Raw genomic sequence first — 27,301 nt, forward strand, 5'->3', positions numbered from 1 at the left:
GTTCCAGAGAACCGAGCATCCAAGTCCTATCATGCTTGTATGCTCTTGATTGACCTCCTTTGCTTCAGGAGGAATGCAAAGTGGAAATGCAGCTCTTTAGGATCAGGTATAAGCAAATCTGTTGAAAGATGACAGAAAGATTGTGCTAGAAAATGTAGCCACCCTCTATGGACAATATCTTATGACCTCGATCATACCGTATTCTCCGAAGAGCGCTAACATCATCGTAATCTGTAAGAAAGGAAACGTCAAGTACCTGGAAAATTATTGACTGATTGGCTTACTGTCCATTGCCTTCAAACTATTTACTGAGGTAACGGCTTTCAATCGACCGAATGATCAGGCAGGCTTTCATAAAGGATACTCGACAATCCTTCGCTTTTAAATTTTCGCGATATTATGATTTACCTCGACCAGACGAGTTTTCGTCCATCTCTCTACTTCGTTGACCGTGTTCAAAATATCATTCAGCTGATAGGAAAATGTAAAGAATATAATCAAACACTACATATAGCCTTCACTGATTAGGAGAAAACATATTACTCAGTGGAACCCTCAGCAGTCATGAAGGTATTTCGCAATTTCTTCGAATAATGGGGTCGCTTAATGATGTAACCATTGTCCAAGCGGACAGCATACTGATTACACTTGACGCCGTCACTTTGCACACAAATACACCCATAATTAAAGGGATCGACGTGCTCTCGATCGCTCTAACTCAAAATCCACAGCCGCATAAATCTGTAGTACTTACCGTGCTACTTCAGTTGGTACGCACGCTTCACTATTTTGAGTTCGAATCATTTTATTACCTCCAAGTATATGAAACACGTATGGACACTCCCTTCGCAACGACTTATGCAGATTTTTATGAGGTTACTGGAGTCTAAACTTCTAAATTCATTTTTCGAAAAACCGCTCATGTAAATGTATTATATAGACGACGTTTATATGATATGGTAAAAAGGGTCTGAGTCTGTAAAAGCCTTCTTGTCATAACTTAATTGAGTCCGCTTTAGCATTAACTTTACCTTCCTGTACCCTTAAACGCAAGTCAAGTTTCCCGACACTGCCGTCCGGTTAGAAGATAGCCTGTTTGAAACCATACACTAAAAGAAGCCTACAGACCAACAGCAACCCAGATGGCCAAGATTGTCGTACGGACGTCCGGCGCCGAATCCAGACATCCGAAGGAAGGACGAATCAGATCCGAAAACTGACATCCGAATCCAGATTTTCAGTGGGCTTACGAGGGGTGTATTTCTTCGCACTAATTTTGAAATACGGGCAGAATAGAAAAATCCCTTTTCCAGTCGGCAGTAAACCAGTATATTTTGTGTCTGGTTGCTGGCGGAGGCGGGGAGGATTAGACAACTTCCCAATGCGGACTCCTATTATTAGAACCTCGAATTATCTCGGCGGCATCTAGTCTATTACTTGTGCTTTGCACCTCTAATTTGCAGTCGAAAAACTTATCTAACTGTAAGCTGCAGGAGCAGTACATGGAATGGTGTCTGCATTGCATTCTTTAGCGCAGTCGCTTGAACACAAACGCCGCGCTCTGTTTGCATTCGGCAGGTCCCCTGTCGTTGCGTCCTCCAATATGTCAGCCAATACCTTACAAGTACTCCTCTTCCCCTTCTATAAACACCCCCGTTTCCAGCAGCTCACCCCCTTTGTCTTGGCCACTCCCCCGTAGTGGGTATGTGCCATCTTTATTTCAGGCCAACCAACCAATCAACGTCCCGGGTGGCGCTGCTTGTTAAGCAGAAGACTTGTTTTCGTGTAAGCAAGCCACCTTTTATATGGAGACACAGACCTTCTAAAAGAGAATCTCTGCGCCGCTACACGCGTTCAATAAATCCACCACGTGGACGTAACCTTCCCGGTGGTCTAACTCACTGGGTGGAGGCTGCACTCAGAATTCAAGTGGGCGCTGTGCTGCATCCTAAACATCATACACCCCTCCACTGACATGCCCTTTCTGCCCCACTCCAGCCATGGAAGCATGGTTAGCTTTTTGACAGCTTACTCCAGACTTCGTGTTGCGCGCGACTGGCATCTACTCAGACACAGATGCCACACAAACCACCCGCAAGATGTGCGCATGTGGACATATGCGTCTCAGCATCGAGCCTTAATGTATACCAATGGGTGAATTCACGCAATAAACAAAAAACGAGCCTCGAACAACGCGAACGATTGATTTTGGTGCAGTGCCCCAGTACTCTAAAGCGCTTTAATTCTGGTCCATCATGTTTTTGTTTTTTTTTTGTGACGGAACAGCGCAAAACACCGGGACAAGAGACAGCGCTTGTCTCTTGTCCCGGTGTTTTGCGCTGTTCCGTCAAAAATGAATAACCAACATACCCAAGCTGCTGCCCTGGCCATCATGTTTGTTTGCTTTTATTGGATTTTCGCTACACTTGACTTGAACCTTGTATCCTGTATTGCTTTTAACTTAACATACATTGCCTTCCAGTGGTTACCAACGTTAAACTATAATAGTAAACGCTTTAAAAGCACTCTTTTAAACTTTATTTGTACTTTTATTCCTAATAGCAGAATGCCCGCGTAAAAGAATAAGACGGCAACGGTGGCGTCACCAATTAGCCAAAACTAGCCAAAGCTGATAGCGAGCTGCGTTGAAGTAAATAACAAATATGGCTGGCGTTCTTTGTGGATGTGTGCTCGTGCGCTCGATTAGCAGGTTTTTTTTTCGTCGCCAAGCGCTGTTCGCCGATTATGTGGCTCTTGAGGTCGACGAATGAGTACCTCGCGCATTTAGAGGTGACATTTAATTTCGGCAAAGAACGTTTGACAGCACGAGGAAGAAGCAATTTGCCATTATGCCTCGCTGTACTCATAAGCAGGGCAGTGGAACATTTCTTGCGAGAGTGGTTACTTAAGGGAAGCAAATGTGTGAAAATGCAGCATGGTGCCGTGAAGTGGTACTTGTAGTTGAAAAAAAAAAACTAAGTTAGAAAAAGTTTGCCTGCGTCGTGTCGTCTGACGTCCGTACACCTAGCCTCCACATCGTAACTCATCTGGAATGCGCGAAGGGTGAGCACAGTTCTCTGGAGCCCTCCGACGGTGCTCTGTGGAGAAAATACAGTGAATTGTCAGAAAAGGTACTGAATTTGGGAAATAATATACACGCTGGACTCCAGACTCATAGCAATTCAACCCAGCGCAGAAACAATCACTACACCCTTATGCTGCATAAATTTCACATTATTAACTCTGCATGCCACCGCTCGAGAATTCTAGAAAAACGTGCTCAACTCTGTACGTGGACAGACCACCGTTGCTGTGTTTGCTGTGGTTATGTAATTTGCCGTAAGTCTATATTGTTTGTACTGTTTGTCGCTTCGGAAGCAGGTTTCTCGTGCAATACATGAATTTTCATTCCACCTCTTGCTAGTTATTTTTGTTCTTACAGTCGCCTGCCGACGTCCTGCGGCAAAAACCGTGCGTAATCGCTTGACCAGCCTGGATATGCACGCTACCCTGCAATGTTCCGAGAAGTGTCCATACGTCCGCGTTCGGACGTCCGTCCTATAAACTGCACATAATCCGCAGTTTTTCATCGGATGGTCCGACGGACGTCCGGGGGTTGACTTTGGGCAAAAAATTGGATTTCCGACGGACATCCGAAAGTCCGAATTGGGATAACCGCCGTACTTCTGTCAGATATTAGTGGTCTTGTGGGAATACTCAGATCTCCCTAGCCATCATCCTAGACACTGTAAGGAAGTCATATTTATAGTACAGGCAAAGCGCCGAAGAAGAATGTGTACCCATGGCGGCGACTATTTGAGACACGTCTACTCAATAAAAACACCCGGGAACTCCCCTAATAATGCTTTTCAACAAGCAACCGCTCTAAAACGATACGATGTACTTAAGAAACAGACAGAAGTTTACAGTCGGTGGCCTGCCGCACTTATAACGAAATACTCGAACGCCCTTCCGAACAAAAACATTATTCTGCGGAAATACCCCACTAACAACGGTCGTCTAGAGAAAGTATTACCTGACGCACCAAGGGTAGCATTCAGGTGGAACAAAAACCTGAAATATAGACTAGGACATGCTAGGTTCGATAAGAAACCCTCGTCGATAGTATGCTCATGCTCTCGACATAGAATCAAGACACGCATGCATTTAAAGAGCGACACTACTATTAAAAGAACGGCAAGCGACTTCAGCTTCGATATTAATACTCGCTTTAACTGCGCGTCGTTTGTTGTGTGCATGCTTCTATGCTCCACTTGTCAGAAACAAGACATCGGAGAAACCGGGCAATCAGTGAGCCACAGAATAATTTACAACCGAGCGGACGCAGCAAAGAATGTAGAGAAGACAGCTTCGGAGCATTTTAATCAACGGGTGATAACTTGGACATACATAAACTGTTCATTCCTAATCCACAGATTTAAACCCTTACAACCATCACGGATCAACATATTCAGAGGAAACCTCGTAGCCCTCAAGCACATTCCTGTACTGGTGACATTCTTCAAGGCGGTCTCGCACGTGGTCAGAGCATTGCTCAGTACTTTATAGCATCACTTTATCATGTCTATTACCCTAACCCTCCACCCCGTCCGATCGTTTCCTTCCTCAGTTCCTCTTTTCCTCCTCTTTTCCTTTTTCCACTTCGTTTATTTGTCGTTCTACTTTTAACTTCTGCCCTGCACCTCCTATCATTTCCCAGGAACCATTAGCTTCAAAATTCCTTCCCACCTTCCTTTCGCACTTTCTCAGAACTCGTATCCATTTTCTGTTTTTTGTTCAATTTATTTTCTTGCTTGGCGTTTGAAGTCGGCGTTTGAAGAGAAAGAAACAGAAACCTGTGCGGCACGAAAAAATCAACTTCGCTGGCCGCTGTATTACATCAGTACACTATCGCCGAAACCTACCATCCTGCATGTTAAACTGCCGGTCCCTCGCGTTATGGTTTCGTAGTCGTCTTCATCATCTTTCATCTGCGCGCAAGTCAGTACAAAAGCAGCAGACGAGCACTTACACTTGCAGGCCAAAATTTGAATGCGTCGCCTCTTTACTGACATGAAGGAACACCATCTTGGAGGCGTGCAGCAAATCTATAATAAGGCTTGTTGTTGGCCTAGTTGGTGCATCCCTTTAAAGGGGTGGAGACACCAAATTTGTGGTTCGCGCGTTCTTAGTTTCAAACGTTTCTTATGGCTCCAGGAAGCATGATACACACTCAAAGATTCATATATTCACAGTGAATAATTTATTGTAGCATTTTTAGGTGAACGATTTTCGGTTTCGGTTTCGGAACGCCGAGTTGTACAGTGACGTCACAGAGGGGGAAGATCAACTGCTTCGCTTGGTCACGTGGGCCCACAAAAGTTGTGGCGCACCTACTGCTGCATCGTCTGCTTTCTCACACGCGGGCTGATCAGCGCATGAAAACAAACTGCATATCTAGTCCCAGCAGCTCTGATTCTGACAGATCTGATTCCAATGAGTGAGGACATCGACTTTTTTTTTGTTCGCACGCTAATATCGCCTTCGCGGGTTCGCGTGAGGATGCGAAACATTTTTCAAAATGCCAGTAAGCATCGCTGCGCCGCTCTACACAAGCTGCGCCCACAACCGGTGTCAGACTTCGCTGCCGTGCAGCAGTACCTGAGCGCTGTTTGGGATGGTGTACAAATATCACAAGAGAAGACAAGATCGCCTTGCTGTCAGAACTGCCAGCTATACTCGATCAGCGACAAAGCATGTCTGCTTATGTTGGGAGCTTTCGGCAACGGCACCGCTCGCGGGCGCTCCGGGCGACGAGCTCTGCTGCTGCCTGGCTGCCGTGGTCGTTGCTAGGCTTATAGCCTGTTTAGCAAGTGGCCGGCACTTCCGAAGTCACCTGCGCTATAATAAACGGCCTACTTTTCACAAACAGCTGTAGTGTTAACAGAATCATCTCACAATAAAATAATAGTATGGTCAATCTCCTCGACTCTTTCGGCAGCGGAGCTAGCGGGCGCCAGGCGAGTCGGACCCCAACGTCGCGCCAACGGCAGCTGCTAGGCGCGGTTGTGGCAAGAAATTTGCTCATATCACAGTTGTTACCTCTACCAGCAGCTCAGTATTGGTCAGCGATCCTCAAAAATGACACTTTTTTCACATTTCTTGTCCCATGGTTTATTATTTACGTCAAGAACACTCTTTAGTTCGCTTTTATGACGTCGGCAGACAGTATCCAGGCTGACCGACCGGCCGGCAGACTCGGCGTACTTCACGTCCGCACAAGAAAATACAAAACAGCCATGCTACCAGAAAGGATGCTTTCTAGATTCGAGATACGACAGCATGACTGTGCTAAAAGTGGATCTTTCGGCAACGACACTGCCTGCGGCAACGCCGGTCGACGACCTGCGCGCTGGTCCCAGACTGCACTAGTCGTCGCTAGGCCTAGCTGCTTTCGTATCGAATCCGCAGCTGAGGGCGCTTCGCGACTGGCCAGCGCTCAGAAACGTGCTCCGCTCGGCACCCCTTTACTGTGAACTCGTCCCATAATAAAAGATATGTTCGATTTCCACGACGTCTTCAGCAACAGAGCTACACTCTAAGAAAAAAAGGTGTGATCTTAGTCTTTTTGGGGGGTAAAACACTTGTCGCTGAGCTGACACCTTTTTGGGGGTAAGGTTACGCTGTTTCTTGGAGACTAAGTATTTATGCTCTCGCACATAGAGTAATGTTACGCTCTAATAGCCTAAACTTGCACTCACATAGGAAGAGTAACTTTAAACTAGTTAGGTATAACATTACGCCTTTCTAAAAGGGGTAAATGTTAGCCTGAGGAAAGCATAAACATATCCTAGCATGCAAGGTGCAAGTTTGCACCTTTAGCAGGTAAATTTATGCTATGTATAGAAGTGCAAAATTACTTTGTCAAAGACTAAACTTATACCGTCATAAACAGAGCAAAGTTTGCACCCCTGTGGTGCATGCTTATACCCTTACATGATGGATAAAGTTACCCTTCTAGTGGTACAAAGTAATGCCCTACTGCAAAGGGTATCTATGCACTACTCGGTGGTGTATTTATACTGTCCACACGAGAGCATTATTACCCTTCTGTAGCGTAAACCTGCCCATTGAATGCAGAACTAAAGTTGACCCATATGGTAGAAGCCCGAGTCTTTCTGGAAGTGCAGGCAGTGTCAAAATGTTGCGACGAATCTTTCATGTGAGATGGTCTGTGTCATTGTGTTCAGGTGCAGGTACTACTGCACAATGTACACAAAGAATTCATAAACGAATCGGAGAAAGAAACATACCGGCATATTTATTTTGTCACATGCTACACCATATTACAGCAATGACCCTGGCAGTCTTCTTCATACAGGTGGAGGCAGTATGTACCATGTATTTGACCTGCACAGAGAAGAAAACATATAATGAATTTTGCAACCACAAAGCTCAGACGACGTGACCATGGGCTTAATTAATTCAGGTCTAAAAGTGTAAACCACACAAAAGGCAGGGATAAAGGGCGATGCATGAAAACAATGCCACAAGTGCAGGCTTCTGTTTATTAATGAGAACCAAAATCAGAAAAGATATGCAGGAAAAACAAAACATGTCCTAAATGGCAGCTACTTAATCACTCACATATGCTGACATTATCACAAGCACACTGGCTTCTCAGGAAAAATCCAGAATATTGTGCCCAGCTGCACGGTTAGGCTCCCGGATGCCAGACTGGCATCCGGGAGTCTTTCGACGGGCCGGGCAAGTCTTAGTATGGCATCCCGGATGCCAGACTAAGAAGAGGGTCATATCAAGAAACAGAAAAACATGTGCATGAAATGGAAGCTACTAAAAGGTGATAAAATGAAATGCCGTTTAACAAACCCTTCCCACCATTCTCGTGTTTTTATTTCTCTGTATCTAGAGTGGTTAAGGTTTCATGCAGCCCTTGCTAACAATATGTCTCTGGTCTCTGATGCCATTATATGTTTTGTTGCCCATACAGTGAATTTTCTTCCTAAAAGGGAAGTGTAGGTGATTATCTGAGCATCAGTGAGTGATACTTCCAACTGTAATTTTCCCTGCACATATTACCTGTGAATTCATTTCCGATTAGCAAACAGCAGGAAGCTTGTGCCTGTGATGGCATTTCTGGGTGCATTCCATTGTCACAGCCTTTCGATACAGTTTAAATACCTGGTGAAAGGCCTATGCACAAAGGCTATGCACTATAAATCTTAGTCTACCACTCCTGGAAAACAAGGAAAAGCTTTTGGCTAAACGTGAAATAATAGCAAGGGCAACTTACACATTTAAAGAGTTGTCTCCATGCATGAGGTAACGTCATACCAAAAAAATTATTTGGACCACATTATAATAAAGATACTTTTTATTCACGTTCATAGCCTGTTTCATACTACACCTCTACATTATGCCTGTGCAAAAAGCTTTGGTTATGGACTGGCCTTCACTGACAGACTACATTAACTACACAAGCAGCATAGAACAGTCTCCCTCTAAAGCACTATTTTTTCTTGAGGAAATTACAAATCTCGTCTTTTTATTTAGACAGTGCTGCTTCATCCAATGCTTGCAGCATATGCAGCAGCAGTAATTCTCATGAATTACATTTTGCTGGCACAACAGAATGTTGTGTTACCTTTACACATCTTTTCAGATGCTTAGCATAATGAAATTGTAAACACTGACCGACAGCATGCAAGAATGGCTATCAAACCAGTTGCCTTCCATATCTGCTGTCACATGCAGGGCACGTGAGCTTAGTTAAATTTTAAGTTCACTCCAATGTGAAATAGAACAAATATGGCTTCACGTGAGTTATTGGAAATTATTCACATCAGTGAATAGCACCTTCCTACTCAAAAAGAAAGTGTGAACAGTGCAAAGAAGATGAACAGCCTCACATACCTTCATATCACATTAAGCTCTACATGCATAAACGATGCTAGTCATATTAGCTTGGTAGCATGCCACCCTGCCAAGCATTACCATAACTCTGCATCATTTTTTTCTGACTTCTCCAGCAACATGAATTGTAGGCAGCGCCTCTCAAACTAATTCAATATGAAATCTTTGCTGAAGTCCAGCCTACTTTTGCAGAAAAAAAACTGCATTTATACTTCATGCCATAAAAAGTGGTCACAATTATTCAAACCATTATTCAGAAATTCTTTCAGAACTAAGTCCTCGAAAACATTGAAAAGCTCTAAAATCTCTGTAATAGAATGGCTGCAGCTGCGCAACATAGCATACTATGTTCACGGATGGACATCAAGTGATGAACTCGCAACAATGTCCCAATTACATAAAAACATACATACCACACACATCTAGTCCCGGCCACTCGTACGGTTTTGAAGAATCCAGGCTGAACTTCGGTGCTAGGAGTGACAATGGTTGTGCACTTTTGCATCCCTCCTTCTCCCAGGTGCACTGCAATAGAGGTGTCATTTATAGCGTTAGTGTAATGGTTAGTGATAACTTATATGTTCATTAAACCACGTAATGGCAGCACACATGCTCAAAAAACGACAGGAATAGTTTGAAAACGAGAAAAAACTTTTTATTCCAAATTTTATCCATTACAGCACTTGCCACATATTTATAACAGGCATAATTGATGCAGTGCACTGGCATAATAAGCGTAGACAAACTTCTACAGCACAATGGCCTATTACCAGTGAATTGTCACTAAGTGCCTAACATAATTAACATATCTTCTAACAGCCACTGCAGAAAAAAGAAAGAACTATACTGTTACTGCTTACGAGATTGACAGCATTCATTACAGAATTTTTTTTTGTTGACAGATTACTGCAGTGCAACCAAAATCCTTATTGTTCTAAACAGAAAAGCTTAGATACTAGCGTATTCTTCTATTCGACCTCTTAGAGCGACATCAAACCTAGAGTCTCACTCTTTCATAAGAGAATACAACAGCACAAAAAGAGGTGACATAGACTGTACGCTTTTGTGAGCTAATGTTTGGCCACCAACTAGCCCCGACCTTTTCACTAGTAAAAAGAACTAAACAAGTTCACTTTTCTCTATTAGTTCTCAGCCTGAGTGAAGAACCAGTTACATATCAACTTAACACCATTAGCAAGCGCATCTTGCCATTCGAAAGCAGTAAAACTGCTGGCATGATAAGTCACATTCTGGGTTAGCAAGAACATTGCAAGGTGTAAGCGAAAACGGCCGCATGCCTGGAAGAGCAGAGCACAAATGAGCTGCTAATTTCTTGCCTATGAATAAATAAATTTCACGTTTACTGTTTTATCGTTTGCTTGCTACTCCGTGGTAAAGAAAAAAAAATTGACGCCGTCCATTCGCAAAAAAAAAAAAGCGGCCTGGCAGAAGGAGTTGCCTTGCAGCGCTAAAATTATAAAGGGATTATTGTCCAATAAAAATCACATACAGCGCTGCAGTAGATGTGAGCACTGCGCGCAGTACGTGCCACAGAAGCGCGCACACTAATTTACTCGCCCATTTCTGAACGGAGACTACGGTTTGGACTTACCTTACTAAATGGTCGTGAGCAGGGACAAATACTTGGCGTTGAACAGACGACCGGCAATGTTCTTTCGCACGGCAGACGAAGGATCAGAGCCTGCAGCGAAAGAAAGCATGAGAAAGACGCCTGCAGATTGCGCCGCTGCGATCGCGTGTTGTACACGATAGGCTCCCTCCGGCCGCACGCGACCGGCTCAAAACAAGAAATAGCAACAAGCAGCGGCTCGCGCACACAATCCATGATAAAAAATCTGTATTGAACACACCATAACTTGATGGCAGGAAACAACCCGTATGACAAAACGAAAATGTCACTTACTTGTACGGTTGAAATTGGGCGCAAAGAATCCGTACGATGAGGGCGCCGCGACGATCTGGCGTGCGCTGTTTCTTTCAGACGTTGACTCTTTCGCGAAGATGTCGCCCACTGCAGCATCACACATCGATGAAGCTTGCACGATGTAGTAATCGCTGAACAGAACCTAAACGCACACAGGCCCGTACTACAAGATGAAAAGAGGAATGCGCGTCGCGACTTGCACGCACGGCACCCAGGCGCGGTAAACAGCGGCTTCGTCTTCGACTCTATGCGAGCGGCCAATCCAAATAGACAGTCACGTGACCTGAAGAGGGAGAAGGGAGAAAACTACAACCCATCGCCAGCCATCGCTTCCAAAGCTTGCTTAGAGGAATTACAGAGGAGGTTTTCCTTCCTCCATGCTTCGTGCCTTTCTTTCGTTCCGCCGGACCCCGCGCTTCCCCTCTTTTCCTTTTCTCCGCTGACTGAAAGAATGTCTGCGTTCCCAGTAGTGTCCCAAGGTCAAGCCGCCCGCGTGCGGGGCAACGACCTTTGGTCCTTGCAATGTGCTGGTAGCTTATTATTTTTGCATGCGCCTCTCTGCCCTTGTGCACGTATTTTTCCGCGCTTTCGGCGTGCGCACAACTCTTCGTTTATCGGAGACAACGAGCGCGGCGAGACTCGTCTTGTCAGTTCTTGCAGTATCCCTTTGAAGCTTTTAATGCAGCCAGCTATTACGCAGTATGAATTACGCAGATGCTGCCGTAAATGTGTGGTGTATGCAACATAATAGTTTTCAGAGCAGCTGCAGCTTAAAGTTACGAGCATCATTCGGAAGTTCTCGTACTACCGCGTACAGGAGGCACTGCGAAATATATATCAATAAACTGCCCTTCCTGTACTTCTAAATCATTCACAGAACCGGCTAAAAAAGCGATGTAAATGCTGCAGCATTATTGATTCAATGTCAGGTACAGTAACAGTTTTAAATACTGATATTGCCGCGTGATATTGCTGCGAGAAATTTCAACTTTCTTTTGTGCTTATGGGGCCGCACGTGTGAGGAGAATCCGAAGAAAGCAAAAAAACCGCTCTGTTCAAAAATAGTTTACCTCAATCGAAATAGATACAGCTGTAGAGATATGGATTTAATAAAGCCGCATCGAGTGATCAGAAGCGTCAGGCAAAAAAAGGGGATTCACAAAATTTGAACATTTGAGGAAGATGGCGCAGAAGAGGGCTTCAAAAGACAGTCGACCACTGCTGATGCAGCAGTTCTCACCTCGCATCGTTCCAGTGTTCGCGAAGTTCTCAAAATATTTTCAAAATGGGTCAACAGAGCAGAAATGGAGCACTGCCAGCGCTATGCCAGCAAGCATCCGTTAAGACGCTTCAACCGACTGGTTATTCGGGCGATTCCGTCTATTTACGCGCTTTCGCCGCCGCGGTGGCTCAGTGGCTATGGTGCTCGGCTGCTGACCCAAAAGACGCGGGTTCGATCCCGGCGGCGGCGGCTGGAATTTCTTTGGAGGAGAAATTCTAGAGGCCCGTGTACTGTGCGATGTCAGTGCACGTTAAAGAACCCCAGGTGGTCGAAATTTCCGGAGCCCTCCACTACGGCGTCTCTCATAGCCTTAGTTGCTTTGGGACGTTAAACCCCATAAACCAAACCTATTTACGCGCTTTCATTTTATTCTATATAGGCAGTTGCCACCGCTGAATTTATGCTTTTGTTAAAGATTGGTTCGTCAGTGCGATACAATGTGTCCTTTAGCTCAGTTTTATTTGTGCGTACAAGACAAAAGTCTCAGTCATCCGAAGCAACTTACGATGATGAAGGAAAACCTGCCGGTTTATACGCCGTAGTTTCATTTATTTTCCAGCTTGGGTCTTCGGGCTGCGTCTATCTAGTGCAATGTACTGTTTAGTGCTTATCATTAGCCTCTAAAAGAAAGAGTTATTTCCTGACGCATGAACCATTCCATAAGAATTCACAATGCACTGCCGCAATATAAGCGCCTTGATTACTGTTTCCTCTGGCTCCCGGTTTGTTGCGGAATTCGATGCTTCCATAGCGCTACAGTTCGAAAAAAAAAAAAAATGGAGGTAGTCAACTTCATTTCTGACTATCAGTACTACTTGACTGCATTAAAGCTGCGCGGAACAACCTAAAAGCTAAAAGTTACGTACACGTACACTGAGTTTAAGCTAATTTCTGCTCTTGTAGGCGTGCAGCACAATTTCATACGCAAGAGAAGTTCGAATAGACTTAAATCGCTTTGGTCCCCTCGCTCCCTGTTTATCAATTTAAAATAAGCTGAAATTGAATTGCTTCTATGTGAAACACTTGTATGCGCCAAAACATGATCAGGAAATGCAGCTATCTCGAAAACTTCTTACTATGGGCTTCGCTATCTTGTGCCGAGAGAAAGGATCCGTACACTTGTTGGAAAGGAAACGTAGAAATGTCTTTTACGCTGCGTTGAGGAGTTTCCGAGCAGATGTACAAATGCTGGTGATCTCATAGTAGACCAACAAAAGTGCTCTATGAAAAGTGCGACTCTGAGGACGGGCTCGTGTCTTGGTAAAAGTGCTCTAAACAAAAAAGTACCTATATATATGGAATGGTCAGGCCACGTTCACAACTCAGTTCAGATGCAGAATTATTCCTTCCCTAGTTTCTTGCATTTTTGTTTTTCAGCGTTGTCAGTATTAGTGGTGAAGATCACGCGGTTATCAGCGAGTAGGGCTCTTTTTTGTTGTTGAAATGGAGCAGAAATATGAGAGTGCAATTTATTCGGGATTTGCGTTACATTGCATCTTCAGCTAACATAAAATTACTGCGTCAACAATCTCGCTCGTTGGTCTGATTTTGATTTATTAACTTGTATGCATGTTAACCTGAACCCTTTCTGCTATTCGTCTGTTATTTGCTCAGGAACATGTGCCACAACGAGGGGTTATTCGAAAACCGGTGCACGTTATTCGAAATTGTACGGAGGGAATTAACCGCCCTGGTATTTATCGTACGCTATTAGAAAATGAAGAACAGCGCTGACTAATAGAGCTTACGCTGGCTGTGAATCAAAACTGTTCCTTTTAAAGCTTTTATTACCGCTTTAATAAAAGCGTAACCACAAGCCGAAATTATAAGCGCAATAATTTTCGTGCCTCTGGTGTGTTGAAGCGCTAAACTGTTGATTTCGTTCAGAGCTGCGATTGGTCAGAAGAGTAACACAGCACCGATCATGCCGTCTGTCTTTGCTGACTTACTTCTTTTTAAAATGATATCCAATCATGAGTATGAAATCACATGCACCGAATATTAATGATTATTTTGGTCGTTAGCAACCAAGAGCATGTTTACATTCGTGATGGTTGTCGTGACTGATCGCGGCCAATGCACCTTTTTTCAGTAACGTTCTGTGCATCCACAAGCCGCCTCCAGGCGGAGATGGGCAGAAGATCGCTGTACGTGTTCTTCCAAGAAATAGCTTCTGGTCCCTTGCAGAAGCGAGGAGGCGCGGTCAGTATCGCCAGCGCGGATGAAAGGATCAATGCAGTGGGGGAGCGTGAGCCAGCGTAGCTTTTAACTATTGTCCTCAAAATAACCCCGCCACCCCGCTTTCGGGAGAGGGCCATCTACGAGAGGGAGGGGAGGCGGTGAGGGCTGCATACTTTGCTGTACAGCGTCTTCGCGCAGAGGGAACACAGCTGGTTTGAAGAGTAAAAAAGGGGGTAAGTTTTCTGAAAGAGACTAACGGCCTCCGCCACCTCCACACGGGTGTAATGATGCACTCTGCAAAGTGCATCGTTAGTCCATGCGCCTTCAGATAGCATAAGTCGTGAAGATACACCCTTCTTACACCCTTTTTTCTTAGAGTGTAGCAGACGGCAGGCGAACCGCACCAGGTAGCAGCAGCACAAAACCGGCTATGGGATGACATTTGCTTGCATCGCAGTCATCACTACTACCAGGAACTCGGTATTTGCCAACGATCGTCAGAAACGATGCATTTTTGATATTATTATATCTCAGTGTTTGCTATGAACGTGAACAAACAATACTATCGCGTTCTTCAGATGCCGGCGTTCGGCACGAAGACAGGCGCAAGCCGCCCGGCTCCAAGGAGTGCGCCCTATGTAATCATGACACTGCCGCTCTCCGCGCTCGCATTGGCTGCCGCTTCCCGTCGTTGTTGTTGCCGCGAGCGGCCCGCCGTTGACATCTAGCAGGCCGGACGCAGGCAACGAGCTGCAATCGGACGCTGCGACGCTGTTCACAACGGCGCGCCGCAAACTGAGCGAGTCGTAGTTAGCAGCAAACGCAGCTCGCTGGTGCGTCGACTGCGCTCACGCGGCTGTGCCCAAAGCCACCTAGACTTTGCTGTGCCCCGCTCATCGTACGTCACTGTATTTTGGCATGACGTCACTAAAACTTTATTTTTCTACTCCCCTTGTGACGTCATGGTTGATGGCGCTAGCGATGGGTCTAGATCGTGATAGTGAGCATTTAGGTAATCTTTGTAACCGAATTAAAATATTTTTTAAACGTTTGTTGCGTCCAACACCGCTGTGATTGCCCTTGCATACAGAGGAATCCCATAGCAGGCTTTTTATAGCTTCAAAATTTGGTGTCTCCACCCCTTTAAAGGGTCCCTGAAAGGGGTGTCTGAGGTTGGCAAAAAATACTTGCATTATGTAGAGCATAGGCTACTGAACGTTCATGCCGCGTACAATACATCAAAAGCGAGTAGATAATTTATAATACATTTTCAAAAACTGCTGCTCCCGAGCCTTGCGGCGACCAGCGGCGGTGAACTTCCGCCCGAATTGGTACTCATTACGTCATTTTAGTACTCTTTACGTCACCAGCGCAGGGCTATCATTGGTTCGCGGTGCCAACGTGAAATCACATATTTAACAAACTAAAAGCTCTAGATACTTCACATTCTTACTCTTTACGGAACCATTTCGCATTTCAGCGAGGAGAGTGGTCGTTTATATGCATGTTTACGCGGTTATTGTGTGTTGGGTGTCAGAAATTAGTACTGCACTTCCGGTTTACAATGTTTTCGTCTGCTCGTGCCGCTTGTGTCACTCCGCCGGCGCCGCCGTCGAACCGAATCGAGAATCGAGGTGCGATTTGGAGTCACCGCACTACTGATTTCTGTCGCGACCTCCGTCGCATTTGCAATCAAAATGGACCGGCCGTGCTGTGTCGTTGGTTGCAAAGCCAGGGTTCGGCAAGATGTTGCCCTTCGGCACTGTCTGCCGAAAGATGGAAGTGAGCGAGCTGTCGTCGTCGTCAGGATTCAGCGCCCGATTTCTGAACGGCGTGTCCTTAAAAACTTGGCCGACGTGCCGCACCGATCGTCGCCTGCGAACTGCCGCCCCACTGCAAGCAGGGACACACGGAGCGGTGAGCATCGCTGCGCCGCTCTACCCCAAGCTCCGCTCACAACCGGTGTCGCACTTCGCCGCCGTGCAGCAATGCGTGAGCGCTGCTTGGGATGGTCTACAAATATCACAAGGCAAGATCGCCTTGTTATCAGAAATACTTCTCGAGCACGCGACAAAGCATGCCTGCTTATGTTGCGAGCTTTCGGCAGCGGCACCGCTCGCGGGCGCTCCGGGCGACGAGCTCTGCTGCTGCCTGGCTGCCGTGGTCGTCGCTAGGCCTGTTGCCTCTTTGGCATCGAAGCTGCAGCGGCCGGCGCTTCGGAAGTCGCCTGAGCTATAATAAAAGGCTTACTCTACACATCGCTTTGCAGTCAACAGCATCATCTCACAATAAAATAATAGTATGGTCACTTTTCGCGACTCCTTCAGCAGCGAAGCGAGCGGGCGCCAGGCGAGCCGGACCCCACGTCGGGCCAGCGGCAGCTGCGAGACGGTTGTGGCAAGAAATTTGCTCGTATCACAGTCGTTACCTTTACCAGCAGCTCAGTATTGGTCAGCGGTTTATTATTTACGTCAAGGACACACTTTAGCTCGTTTTTATGACGCCGGCAGACGGGATCCAGGATGGCCGGCCGGCCGGCCGGCATGCTCGGCGTACATCACGTTCGCAGAAGAAAATGCAAAACAGCCGTGATACCAGACAGGATGCTTCCTAGATTCGAGCAACGCAAATATGTCTGTGCAAAAGTGGATCTTTCGGCAACGACACCGCCTGCGGCAACGCCGCGCGACGAACTGCGCGCTTGTCCCAGGCTGCCCTATAGTCGTCGCTATAGGCCTATCTGGTTTCGCATTGAAACCGCAGCTGACGGCGCTTCGGAAGTCGCCTGGGCTATAATAAAAGGCCTACAATTCACATCGCTTTACTGCGAACTCGTCCCATAATAAAAGATATGTTCGATTTCCACGATGCCTTCAGCAATGGAGCTAGCAGACGGTAGGCGAACCGCACCAAGTAGCAGCAGCACCAAAGCGGCTGTGGGATGAAATTTGCTTGTATCGCAGTCATCACTTTTACCAGCAACTCGGTATTGGCCAACGATCGTCAGAAATTGTGCATTTTTGACATGCATCCATCCAAGGGCTTGATATGGACGAGAACAAAGAATACTAGCGCGTCTTTCAGTCGCCGGCGGCCGGCATCAAGGCTGGCCGGCCGGTCCGGCGTGGCTCGGCCCCGAGCGCCCTGAGCAGCGCGCTGTACGGCATCATGACGCTGCCGCTCCCCGCGCTCGTATTGGCTCCCGCTTCCCGTCGTTGCGTTTTCCGCGCGCGGCTCGTCGTTGACATCCAGCAGGTTGGACGCAGGCGACGAGCTGCGATCGGTCGTTACGACGTCGTTCACAACGGCGCGCCGCAGCGAATCGCACGCACTTTTCGCATATATGTCCCCGCCTTAAGGCTGAAATCTCATTTCGGCATTCATCCGCAAACGTCGTTCCTTCAGCTCGGGGTCCATAGTACGAGAGAAGCCGCAGCGACGGTTGCGAGACACGGGTGAACACAGCAGACAGCGGGAAAGCGAGCGAGCGAGCGAGCGAGCGAGCGAGCGAAAGAGCGCGTCAACCGGAAGTAAACAAACCGATCTCGTCGATGACGTATTTGTGGGCGCAGCATGGTCCCGGCCTTTACGGCCTTTATTTTTTTATGGTTCGCTCCGGTGTACGAGTTGAGAGAGAAAAGGCTGGTGGTCATTTTTAATAGCCATTATCTCTGGTTCCACACAAGGTAGTTCAAAAATTGTTGCGGTAGGATGATGCATCGTTCAATGTCTATCAATACTGCGACTTCTCTTTGCCTACATGGACACCGTTTCAGGGACCCTTTAAGGTGGCGATTCCACTGCCGCCATCTTGCGAGTAGTTTCTGCCACCAGGCTACGACACTGATCCATCACTGAGAGAGTGTCTACCCGCCTTGCCCCCGAGTGACCCGAGACTGGTTTTGGTTGAGATGTTGAGACATGTGTCCGGTCCTTTCTTGACCCGCGCTGTGTGAAGGCTTTTCTTTTGTTGCTGCGCCTGCCTTCAGAGGATTACAAACGAACCATGGCAAACCCGACTTCTAGTCCTCCCCGTCGTGCGTGGGGGGAGGTGCTGGCTTGGGTGGTTTCGCATGCTTCTTCCTCTGCCTGTCCCTTGCCAAAGCCAAAGCGAGTGGGGCTTCCTTTATTCGGTCTATGGTTCCAAAAGGGTGAAGGGACAAATTTGGAGAGCCGGGACAAAGAAGGTACCGTCTTTGTCCAAACGGCGTCAGAGGTGGGGTGATCCTTGTTCGGGATAAGGATTGCCAGTACGGGAACAAAGGACCGTTTCCTTCCCTCTCTCGTTTAGCCTTGGCTGAGTAGCCACAGAAAGCTGTACCGTCGACGTTACTATCTGGAGAGCCTCTTTTGAGAGTATGTGCCGTTTCATTCTTAAGTTTTACCCGACTACAGACTTCCCTGTTTTCAATGCCGTGACATATATTAGTGGGAGCAAAGAAAAAGAAAAAAAATAATGCTGCCCAGCCCGCACCGCAAAAGGCACAACGTCGATACAGTGGAAACTTGGGAGAGCTAGTGATAATTGTCGACAAAATTGCACAGCGCAAATTACTAAGTAAGCGAAAAGAGAAAGCGGACGCCAAACATAAGAAAGGTGCGATATTATGCAAATTATTTATGTGTATGTCCATGTATATATTTCTAGCGTTTTTTTTTTCATTGAACCTTATAGTTGAAATCGGTGCCTTTATTGTGTCCTTCCTTCTGCCCTCGTCTTTTGCGCGTGCAATCACTGCGTCACTGTTTATGCATAGTAATATTAGTAGTAGTCAGAACACTCCTGGTCTATAGTGTAACCTGCCAACTCTAGCGCCCAAAATATATATATATATATATATATATATATATATATATATATATATATATATATATATATATATATTTATCAAATGATATTACATCTATGATTTGAAAACTATAACGAAGACAGCTATACAATTTAGTCAACGCTCGGCGGATGCCTGTGCAACCTTATAAACTATGGTTGGTAAAGAAAATGGTAGAAAGTAGTGGGCAATTATCAATTTCTGTTTACCCTTGAAATGAATCGACATTCCTCAAGAGACTTGAAATTGCTATCTAGAGGGTTAGCACCACACGTTGTCGGAATGTGTTCACCTCAGAAGAAAATATTCGTCGTACATGCGGCGGCACCTTGCAACCAATTCCGATCAGCTTAGACAGAATTTTGCCACGGTTCACAAAAATGCAGTACAGATGCATACCATTCACGAGGCGGACTCAGACTAAACATTGTACGAAGAAAGGGGGGGGGGGAGGTGTGCAGAAACGCTGCCAAAAAAAAGGGGTCGTCTACAAAGCGATAGTTCTGTAGGCACTTAGGGCGACCCCCTCCCCTCTCTCGTTTGGACCCTCAACTGCGCGCTCTTATTTATGTTAGACGTATCTCTTTCTTGCATCCAGTTTGCATCATTATGTCGCTTATTCACTCCAGAACTTTCCATCGCGTGCTGAAATGTATATCTTACTCGCCTTGCGTTGATTTTCCCCGATTTGGGTTGGATCAAAGATGGAAAAAGCGCGCGCGCGTGTGTGTTTATGCGTGCGTGTCCGCGTGCGCGTACCTGGAAACTGAAAGAACAGCAGCTATTTTCACACCGTCTATTGTCAGGCAACTATAGCCTCGTTTACATGATCCCGACTTCGGCGGGTCGAGCCAGGAGATCGAGTTGAGCAAGGTCAGCCCAACTTGACGACTGCGTGTTTACATGAACTCGATTTTTACATGAACCGGTTCAACAGCAGCGGCACCAAGCGTCGAGCGGCGCAGCGGGAAAGGGCAGTGGCAGCCGGGAAGATAGCGGCATGCACGGCTGTCTCGGAGGCGCTACGGTGCAAGCGAATAACAGGTTCGCATTTATCAACTCCCCTTCCACTAGGCCGACTCCTACTCCATCCGGTTTACATGCTATCTGTTGTTGGGGTCGAGTGAGTTAACCCACCACGTGCAGCGGAGTTGACTGGACTCGCTCCCTCGACTCCCGGACTCGTTTGCATGAACCCAGTAACCGGTTTTCTGCTCAAATCCTCAACTCAACACCGTCATGTAAACGTCGCTTATAACATGCTTGTAATCATTTTCCGAGAATTCCGTTTCCTGCGGCGCTGGTCTACCCCGCCTGCAGGAGGGGCGCGCACCTCTTTGCTCAGCTGGAAAGGAAAGGGGACGGTCCTTTGTGCCGGTTCCAGAAGAGGGGACTTCTCAGCAATACAGTCGGTTACAACTAAAGAACGAAGCTGCACATGCAACTCAAAGGGAGCTCTCCAGCCAGTCACGTCGATTTTGTGGCTGTGCATGCAGCCAAGTCTGCGAAAGAGAGGGAAGGAGACGGCGTTTTATCCCCGTGTCGCCGAGAGTAGATGTCCTTTGTTCTGGATAAGGGTAAAAGAATAATAACGCAAAAAGAAAGGAAAAGATATTGCTGGCCCCGCATCTGCCATCGTCTCTAGGAGCACCTGAGCTGGGGCAGCGGAAAGGAAAGGGATAACGATCTGACAGGTAGGAGAGAAATAAAAGTATGAAAAGACAGGGAGAAAGGAGAAGGTACTAGTAGGTGTGGTGCCCCCGTTTATTGTCTCAGCTGCACTGGCCACTACAGGGTGGGGGGGGGGGGGTGCTCACCTTTCTCATATGTCCACGAGAGAGCGTCTTTTGCGCAAAAGCGCTGAATGTTACAGGTGGGGTCATGTTCGGCATCAGACGGTCGTGGCGGCTTCAGTGTCCATCGGTGCTGTCGCGGCGCACCGGTGGGGACCGAACAGAAAACGGTTCGGTCGACGCGCTTGGCTGCGCGGTCTCCTTTGATGGGCATGTGCTGCTTTGTTCTCGAGTTGTACCCGACTTGTATACCACATGGATTCATTTCAGCGGTGGAACATGGCACGCTCTGAACCACTGCATTCGTTTGAAAGAAGTGCGAGTCTAGTTCAGGAAAACTGCACCTTCTCGATGGTTAGTGCTGAAATAGTTCAGCTGCAGCCGCCATGGAAGCAGATGATGGTTTGCGGGTTGTGATAAACGGCGGAGACTCAAGTAACTTTCACTCGTCGACAAGCTAGAACGCTGCTCGAGTTCTCCAAAGAAACGGATCGAGGCTAGTTCATGACAACATGTTAATGTGATGTGCTGTTTGGCATCGCAAAGGCTAGCGACGACCAGGCCTGCACTCGACCAACCGTTTTGGAAGCAGACAGTGCCAAACTGCGCTCAAAGTGCCGGAACTAGCGGTACACACCTGCGGCACCGCCGCTGCCGCATAACTTTGCCGAACTGGTGCAGTGAGTGCAGGCGAATCAAGCGCTCTCCAACTTCCTCTCCACAGCACTAGCCGGAACAACGAACAACCGGCAGCACGAAGCAAAAGCTTGTCTCTTTCCCTTTCCTGTCGTTTTAACAATGTCAAAGCTGTCATCGAGAAATAATACGACGCCCAGAATGCGTTTCGTTGCGTCAGGTGAAAAAAATTGCTTACATGTCGAGCGCGACCGTCTTTTCTCCGCGCACCCTCGTCGCGCATGCGAAGTAGCGCGCGGCGCAACTGTCGTAAACACGGCTCCGGCTAAAGGTCACGCGTCAGAGAGGAGCGCACGCCGGCGGCGCTGGCAGCGACGAGCTCGCACCGGCTGTGGCGAGGAGGCGACGCACCTGCGCCTCTCGTGACGTCACGCGGTTCTCACGTATGCGCATAACACCCTCGCAAAACTCGGCTCTGACCAGCGTAGTGTAGCTTTACGCGACAAAACAACCCAGCAAAGCAATATGGGGGAAATCTGCTGGTATGTTCGACTAGTTCGACACACACTACAGAGGGCAAAATGAAGGGAAACGTGCAAACATCGTAGAGATATCGTTCCCTGTCGTGAACACCTCCTGATTTTAAATGTTTAGCAGCGCCACACTCGTTATTTTTTTGAACTGTGATTATTTAGTGCACGTGCATTGGTATAGATGGCGCTGCTTACTCAATTTATCTAGAGTTACTGTATATGCTACCAAAGGTAGCATATACAGGAACTCTAAATTTATCTACATTTATCGCATGTCGCTGCGTTATTGCTGTTATTTTTTGTGTTATGTGGACTTTGTTGTTGGTAATTGTTACAAAGAAGCCGCGGAACGTTTCAAGAGCATGTGCCCTTCATAAGGAGAACAAAAAAGGTAGCTAAAATCAACTAGACATTGCACATTCCCCAGAAGCCGTAGAATAAAGGCGATGCTTCGCCGAGCAGAGTGAAGTATGAAGTTTCTTCACGCAAAATCTCAGAACTGCCGCGTGCTGGTTACGTGAACAGTATAGCATTCTGTTTTTAACTATTTAGAAAAAACGCTAGCTTTGATCAGGAATAACTTTTAAACTAAACAAGGCAGATTAATGGTAGAGAGAGGGTGTGGTAGGTGGTCCTTGGCGATCACAAAATGAACAAGAGAGGGGAAAACCTCAGGTTGCTTGAGCCAACGTTTCGACAAGGGGACTTGTCTTCGTCGGGGCAAAGCGTTCATAATTGGCAGGGATTAAATAGGGCCTTCGCTCCGAGGAGGAAGGCCCCGGGGGTGGGGAAGGAAAGTGGTGTGAGAGGGGATGCGTGTCAGGAAGGGGAGGGAGGTGAATCTTGATTCGTTAAGCTGCAATAGTGGAAAAACTTATATCCCGGGGGCGTGTAATGAACAAAGGCTTTGAAGGGGCTGCGACGGGAGTGTAGGCGCTGGGTGGACCTGTACAACTCAGATAAGAGGATTAGTCAGCGTGGTACAGGGAAATGAGAACAAGGCAAACAAAATAGGCTGGCACTGGAAGGAGAAAGAAAGGGGGGGGGGCATTTCCAAGGAAGGACAAGGCAGGGGGGGGGGGGGGAATGGCTCGAGTTCAGAGAAAGCCAACAGGTGGGGGCGGAGGGGGTAAAGGAATGTGATGGTTTCCGAGAACTGATAGTAGGAGATTAGGAGAAGAAAAAAAAAGGTGAACAAAGGGAGAGGGTGAGAAGGCCGGAAATGTGGAGGAAGATATGATATGGGAAGGGTGCAAAGAGCGATAATGTACTTATGGGAGGTTCTAGGAAATGGTCTGACCACGTGCAAGACATTTGTTAATTTAAAATTATGCTAATCCTGGAATGTACCTGAGGGATTCCAGGTTTCCTCTGGACATGTTAATCCCTGTTGGTTGCAGTGTTTTAAATTTGTAGATTAGGAATGCTTCTCTGTATTTTCTGTCCCTAGTCGATTTGAAGCCTTACTGAAGAATGAACAATTTGAGTTCGTCGAATTTGTGATGGCGTTGATTAAAATGGGTCGACACTACCTTATGTTTATTCCCTGTTGTGTCAGCCCGGTGCCCGTTTAATCTGGCACTCATTGTTGGCCCGGTTCCTCCGATATATTGTTTCTGGCAGAAGGAGCACTGGAGCATGTTGATAATATTGGACGATGTGCAGTCAAAACTGGTCTTTATATCGAAACTGAAATCGCTTGCCGTACTTTTAACCGTAGTGTCCCTTTGTAAATGTTTGCATGTCTTGCATCTAGGTCGAGAGCATGAAGTTACTGTCAGTGGTGGTTTCTTACCGAGCCTAGCATGCACCAGGATGTCCTTCAAGTTTGTGTTGCGTCTTTATGTTACCCTTGGTGCGTCGGGAAATATTTTCTTGAAACGGTCATTACCAGTTAAAATGGGGTGGCATTTCCGCAAGATATTGTTTATGTTTGGAAGCGCGTTTGAATATTTCGTTATAAGTGGAGGAGGTCGTTGACTGTTAGCTTTTGTTCGTTTTTCAAGAACTACATCTCGTTTCAAAGTGGTTGCTCGTTGCAACGCATTATTAAGGGTTGTCTGTGGATGATTTCTGGTGATTAGTGTGTTTTTTAGCGAGTGGAGGTGTTTCAGGTAGTCGTCGTCGTCGCTACATATTCTTCTTAGTCTCATTGCCTGTCCTACGAATATACCTTGTTTGCAGTGTCTTGGATGATGGCTAGTGAAATGTAAGTATTGTTGTCGGTCAGTAGGCTTCCTGTATACTGTGGTTTTGAGCTTGCTATTTTCTAAATGAACAGTGGTGTCAAGGAAATTGACTTGCGTTTTCGAGGAGTTGAAGGTGAGTTTAATGCTGGAGTGGTATGAATTGAAATGTGTGACGAATGCCTTCAGGGTCTCAGCCCCATGCTCCCATATCATGAAAATGTCGTCTATGTAACGCAGGTATATAAGTTGATTTTTTAGAAATGAATTTAGAAGTTTAGATTCTAGTAGCCCCATAAAAATGTTCGCGTAGGTGGGTGCGAAGGGAGTGCCCATGCTTGTTCCAAATACTTGAAGGTAGTAAGAAGAATCGAATTCAAAGTAGTTGAGTGTTAGTACCAATTCAAGTAGCGTGAGGTACACTTCAGTTTCGTGCGGGTGAGGACTTTGAGTTAGAATTTTGGAGAGTGCGTCGATACCTTCATTTATGGGAATATTTGTGTACAAAGCGGCGACGTCAAGTGTGACAAGTATGCTATCTGCTGGGATAATGGAAGCGTCATTAAGAGACTCTATTATGCGCAGAAAGTGCGGTGTATCCTCGACAAAGGAAGGGAGGTGGGTGGGAATATCTCCAAGATAGTTGTTCAGGAAAATTGATAAGTTCTCTGTGGGTGTGTTATTGTTTGAAACGATAGGCCTGCCGGGGATATCTGCGGTAAACAAGTCTTCTGCGGAAACCTTATGGATTTTGGGAAGTAGGTAAAAGCGTCCTGCCTGTTTGTTTAGCGGCTTTAAGAAGTGGTAGTCGGACTGCGTGATTAGTTCCCTTGATAATAAGTTTTCCAGTTTGTTCAGAACTAATCCTCTTATCTGAGTCTTACAGGTCCACCCAGCGCCTCCCCCCCGTCGCAGCCCCTTCAAAGCCTTTGTTCATTACACACCCCCGGGATATAAGTTTTTCCACTATTGCAGCCTAACGAATCAAGGTTCACCTCCCTCTCCTTCCTGACACGCATCCCCTCTCACACCACTTTCCTTCCCCACCCCCGGGGCCTTCCTCCTCGGAGCGAAGGCCCTATTTAATCCCTACCAATGACGAACGCTTTGTCCAGACGAAGACAAGTCCCCTTGTCGAAACGTTGGCTCAAGCAACCTGAGGTTTTCCCCTCCCTTGTTCAAGGCAGATGAATGATATTTTTGAAAGGAAGAGCAATTAGACGATCTCAAACTGTGCAAAAATTCTCCGCTGTACAATGCATATCCCAAAAGTTATTGCTGATTACATTGTTCTGTTTTCTATGCTTTTCAAACATGCGTGGCTAATAAACTAACCTATACACGTACTTATAAATGCTTACGAACGCTCACTAGCATCAGATCTCAAAGTATCTCTAAAGATTTTTCTCTAGGTGCAAGAGGTTTTTCACAATTTTGCATTTGCTGAGACGAGTTGAGCTCAACTGCCAGTTTTCATATTTGCGTTTTCTTTTACAGTTGAAACAAATTTGCAGCTATCGTTAAACCAAATGCATCTTTTGAAAGCAGAGAAAACTAGCTTTTCGGAGATATCTGAACCATATTTATGAAGTGAACGAGCAAGGTACAGTCGACGTACAAATATCACCAAAAATGGTTCCCGCTCATAGTCAGAGTGGGACCGCCACCTTAAAAGGTGGGAAACAGAGGAAGGAAACGTGGACAACACATGTCTGTATTTTTCATCTTCCCAGTCTTGTATGCTTGCGCTGCTTTCCACCTTTTAAAAAGATGCAGCCAATCACACAAAACAGCGGGACACTTGAACCAAAAAATGTAATTGTCATCGGTGTGGATTAACCGTTTGCTATCGCATTTTGTCCTGCTCCGGGTCCTGAGCATCTGCGAATTTTCATATTTTCTCACGCCTCAGTCCTTTTTGTGTTCGCTCTCATTTCGGTCCGTAATTGTGCACTGGCATTGTATAGTGATTTTTACAACAGATTTCGCTAAAAAGGTAGTAAGCCTGAAGTCATTCTGTAGTGCGCGCCAAATGCACACTAACGCATCCTCATTTCCTACTGATGTCACTCATACACCAATTTTACTAATATCTTTGTACTTATATACCACCCCTCAATATTTGTTTACCTCACGAAGTTTTCTGAAGTATTGAAAGGGGGTTCGCGTACTAGTGACCTCAGCTATACAGTTCACCAAACAGCTGAGCGGACGGCAGCAAAATCACAGTCAGTCTACACAGCCAGAGAGCTGGAGCCGCGCGCCGGCACACTTCGTCGTCAACTTCTTCGTCTGCCATCGAGGCAACCTGAGGCGCATTCATAATAGTTCAGGCGCGTTCATTGTAATTCACTACAATGGCCCCGGGATGGAAGAGGAGCCATCCTGGCGACCTATGGTGCTGGCAAGAGGAGCGGGTCGTAATAAGTCTTGAGGCGACTGACATGGACAAGCTCACGGCCGCGACGACGCAAGTCCGAAGAGGGTGTAAGCGGCTCTACAATATAATTAACAGGGGATGTTGATTCGACGACGCGGTAAGGGCCATGATGTTCTCTGCGAAATTTCGAAGACTGTCCTGGTGTAGTCGAGGGGACCCAAAGCCAAACTAATGAACCTGGAGAGAAAGCGTGCGCGGTTTGATGGGCATCGTGTTCATGCTTTCGGCGACCTTGGGAGTCCGAGGTGAAAGAACGGGCCAGTTGGCGACATTCCTCGGCGTGCTTGGCGAGTTCGGAAAGGGGCGTGCATTCGGAGGCGTCCGGAGTGCACGGCAAAACCGTGTCCATTGTGGAGGACGGCTCACGGCCATACAATAGGTAGAAAGGGGAAAATCCGGTGGTTGGCTGGGTGGCGGTATTGTATGCGTACGTCACAAAAGGCAGCACAGAGTCCCAGTTAGACTGATCTGACGAGACGTACATGGTGAGCATATCGCCGAGAGTGCGATTAAAGCGCTCAGTCAGCCCGTTAGTTTGAGGG

The 27,301-nt window shown here is 46.7% G+C and overlaps 2 protein-coding genes across 2 annotated transcripts in view; one reads left to right on the top strand and one right to left on the bottom strand.

The window, feature by feature from the left end:
* Positions 1 to 27,301, top strand: part of LOC149356185 (uncharacterized) — a 92,235-nt gene that overhangs the window by 25,728 nt on the left and 39,206 nt on the right. The gene's annotated exons all lie outside the window — the stretch shown is intronic.
* LOC149356186 (uncharacterized) lies at positions 7,317 to 11,956 on the bottom strand. Its single transcript, XM_089577755.1, has 4 exons — positions 10,859 to 11,956; positions 10,547 to 10,636; positions 9,348 to 9,459; positions 7,317 to 7,410 (listed from the first exon to the last, which is right to left on the bottom strand). The coding sequence occupies exons 1-4, from the start codon at positions 10,973 to 10,975 to the stop codon at positions 7,337 to 7,339; spliced, it is 393 nt and encodes a 130-aa protein (XP_089433881.1). The 5' UTR covers positions 10,976 to 11,956; the 3' UTR covers positions 7,317 to 7,336.

This window comes from Amblyomma mixtum, chromosome 3, assembly GCF_055824585.1.
Source record: "Amblyomma mixtum isolate Tamu chromosome 3, ASM5582458v1, whole genome shotgun sequence".
In the NCBI taxonomy this organism is placed as follows: domain Eukaryota; kingdom Metazoa; phylum Arthropoda; class Arachnida; order Ixodida; family Ixodidae; genus Amblyomma; species Amblyomma mixtum.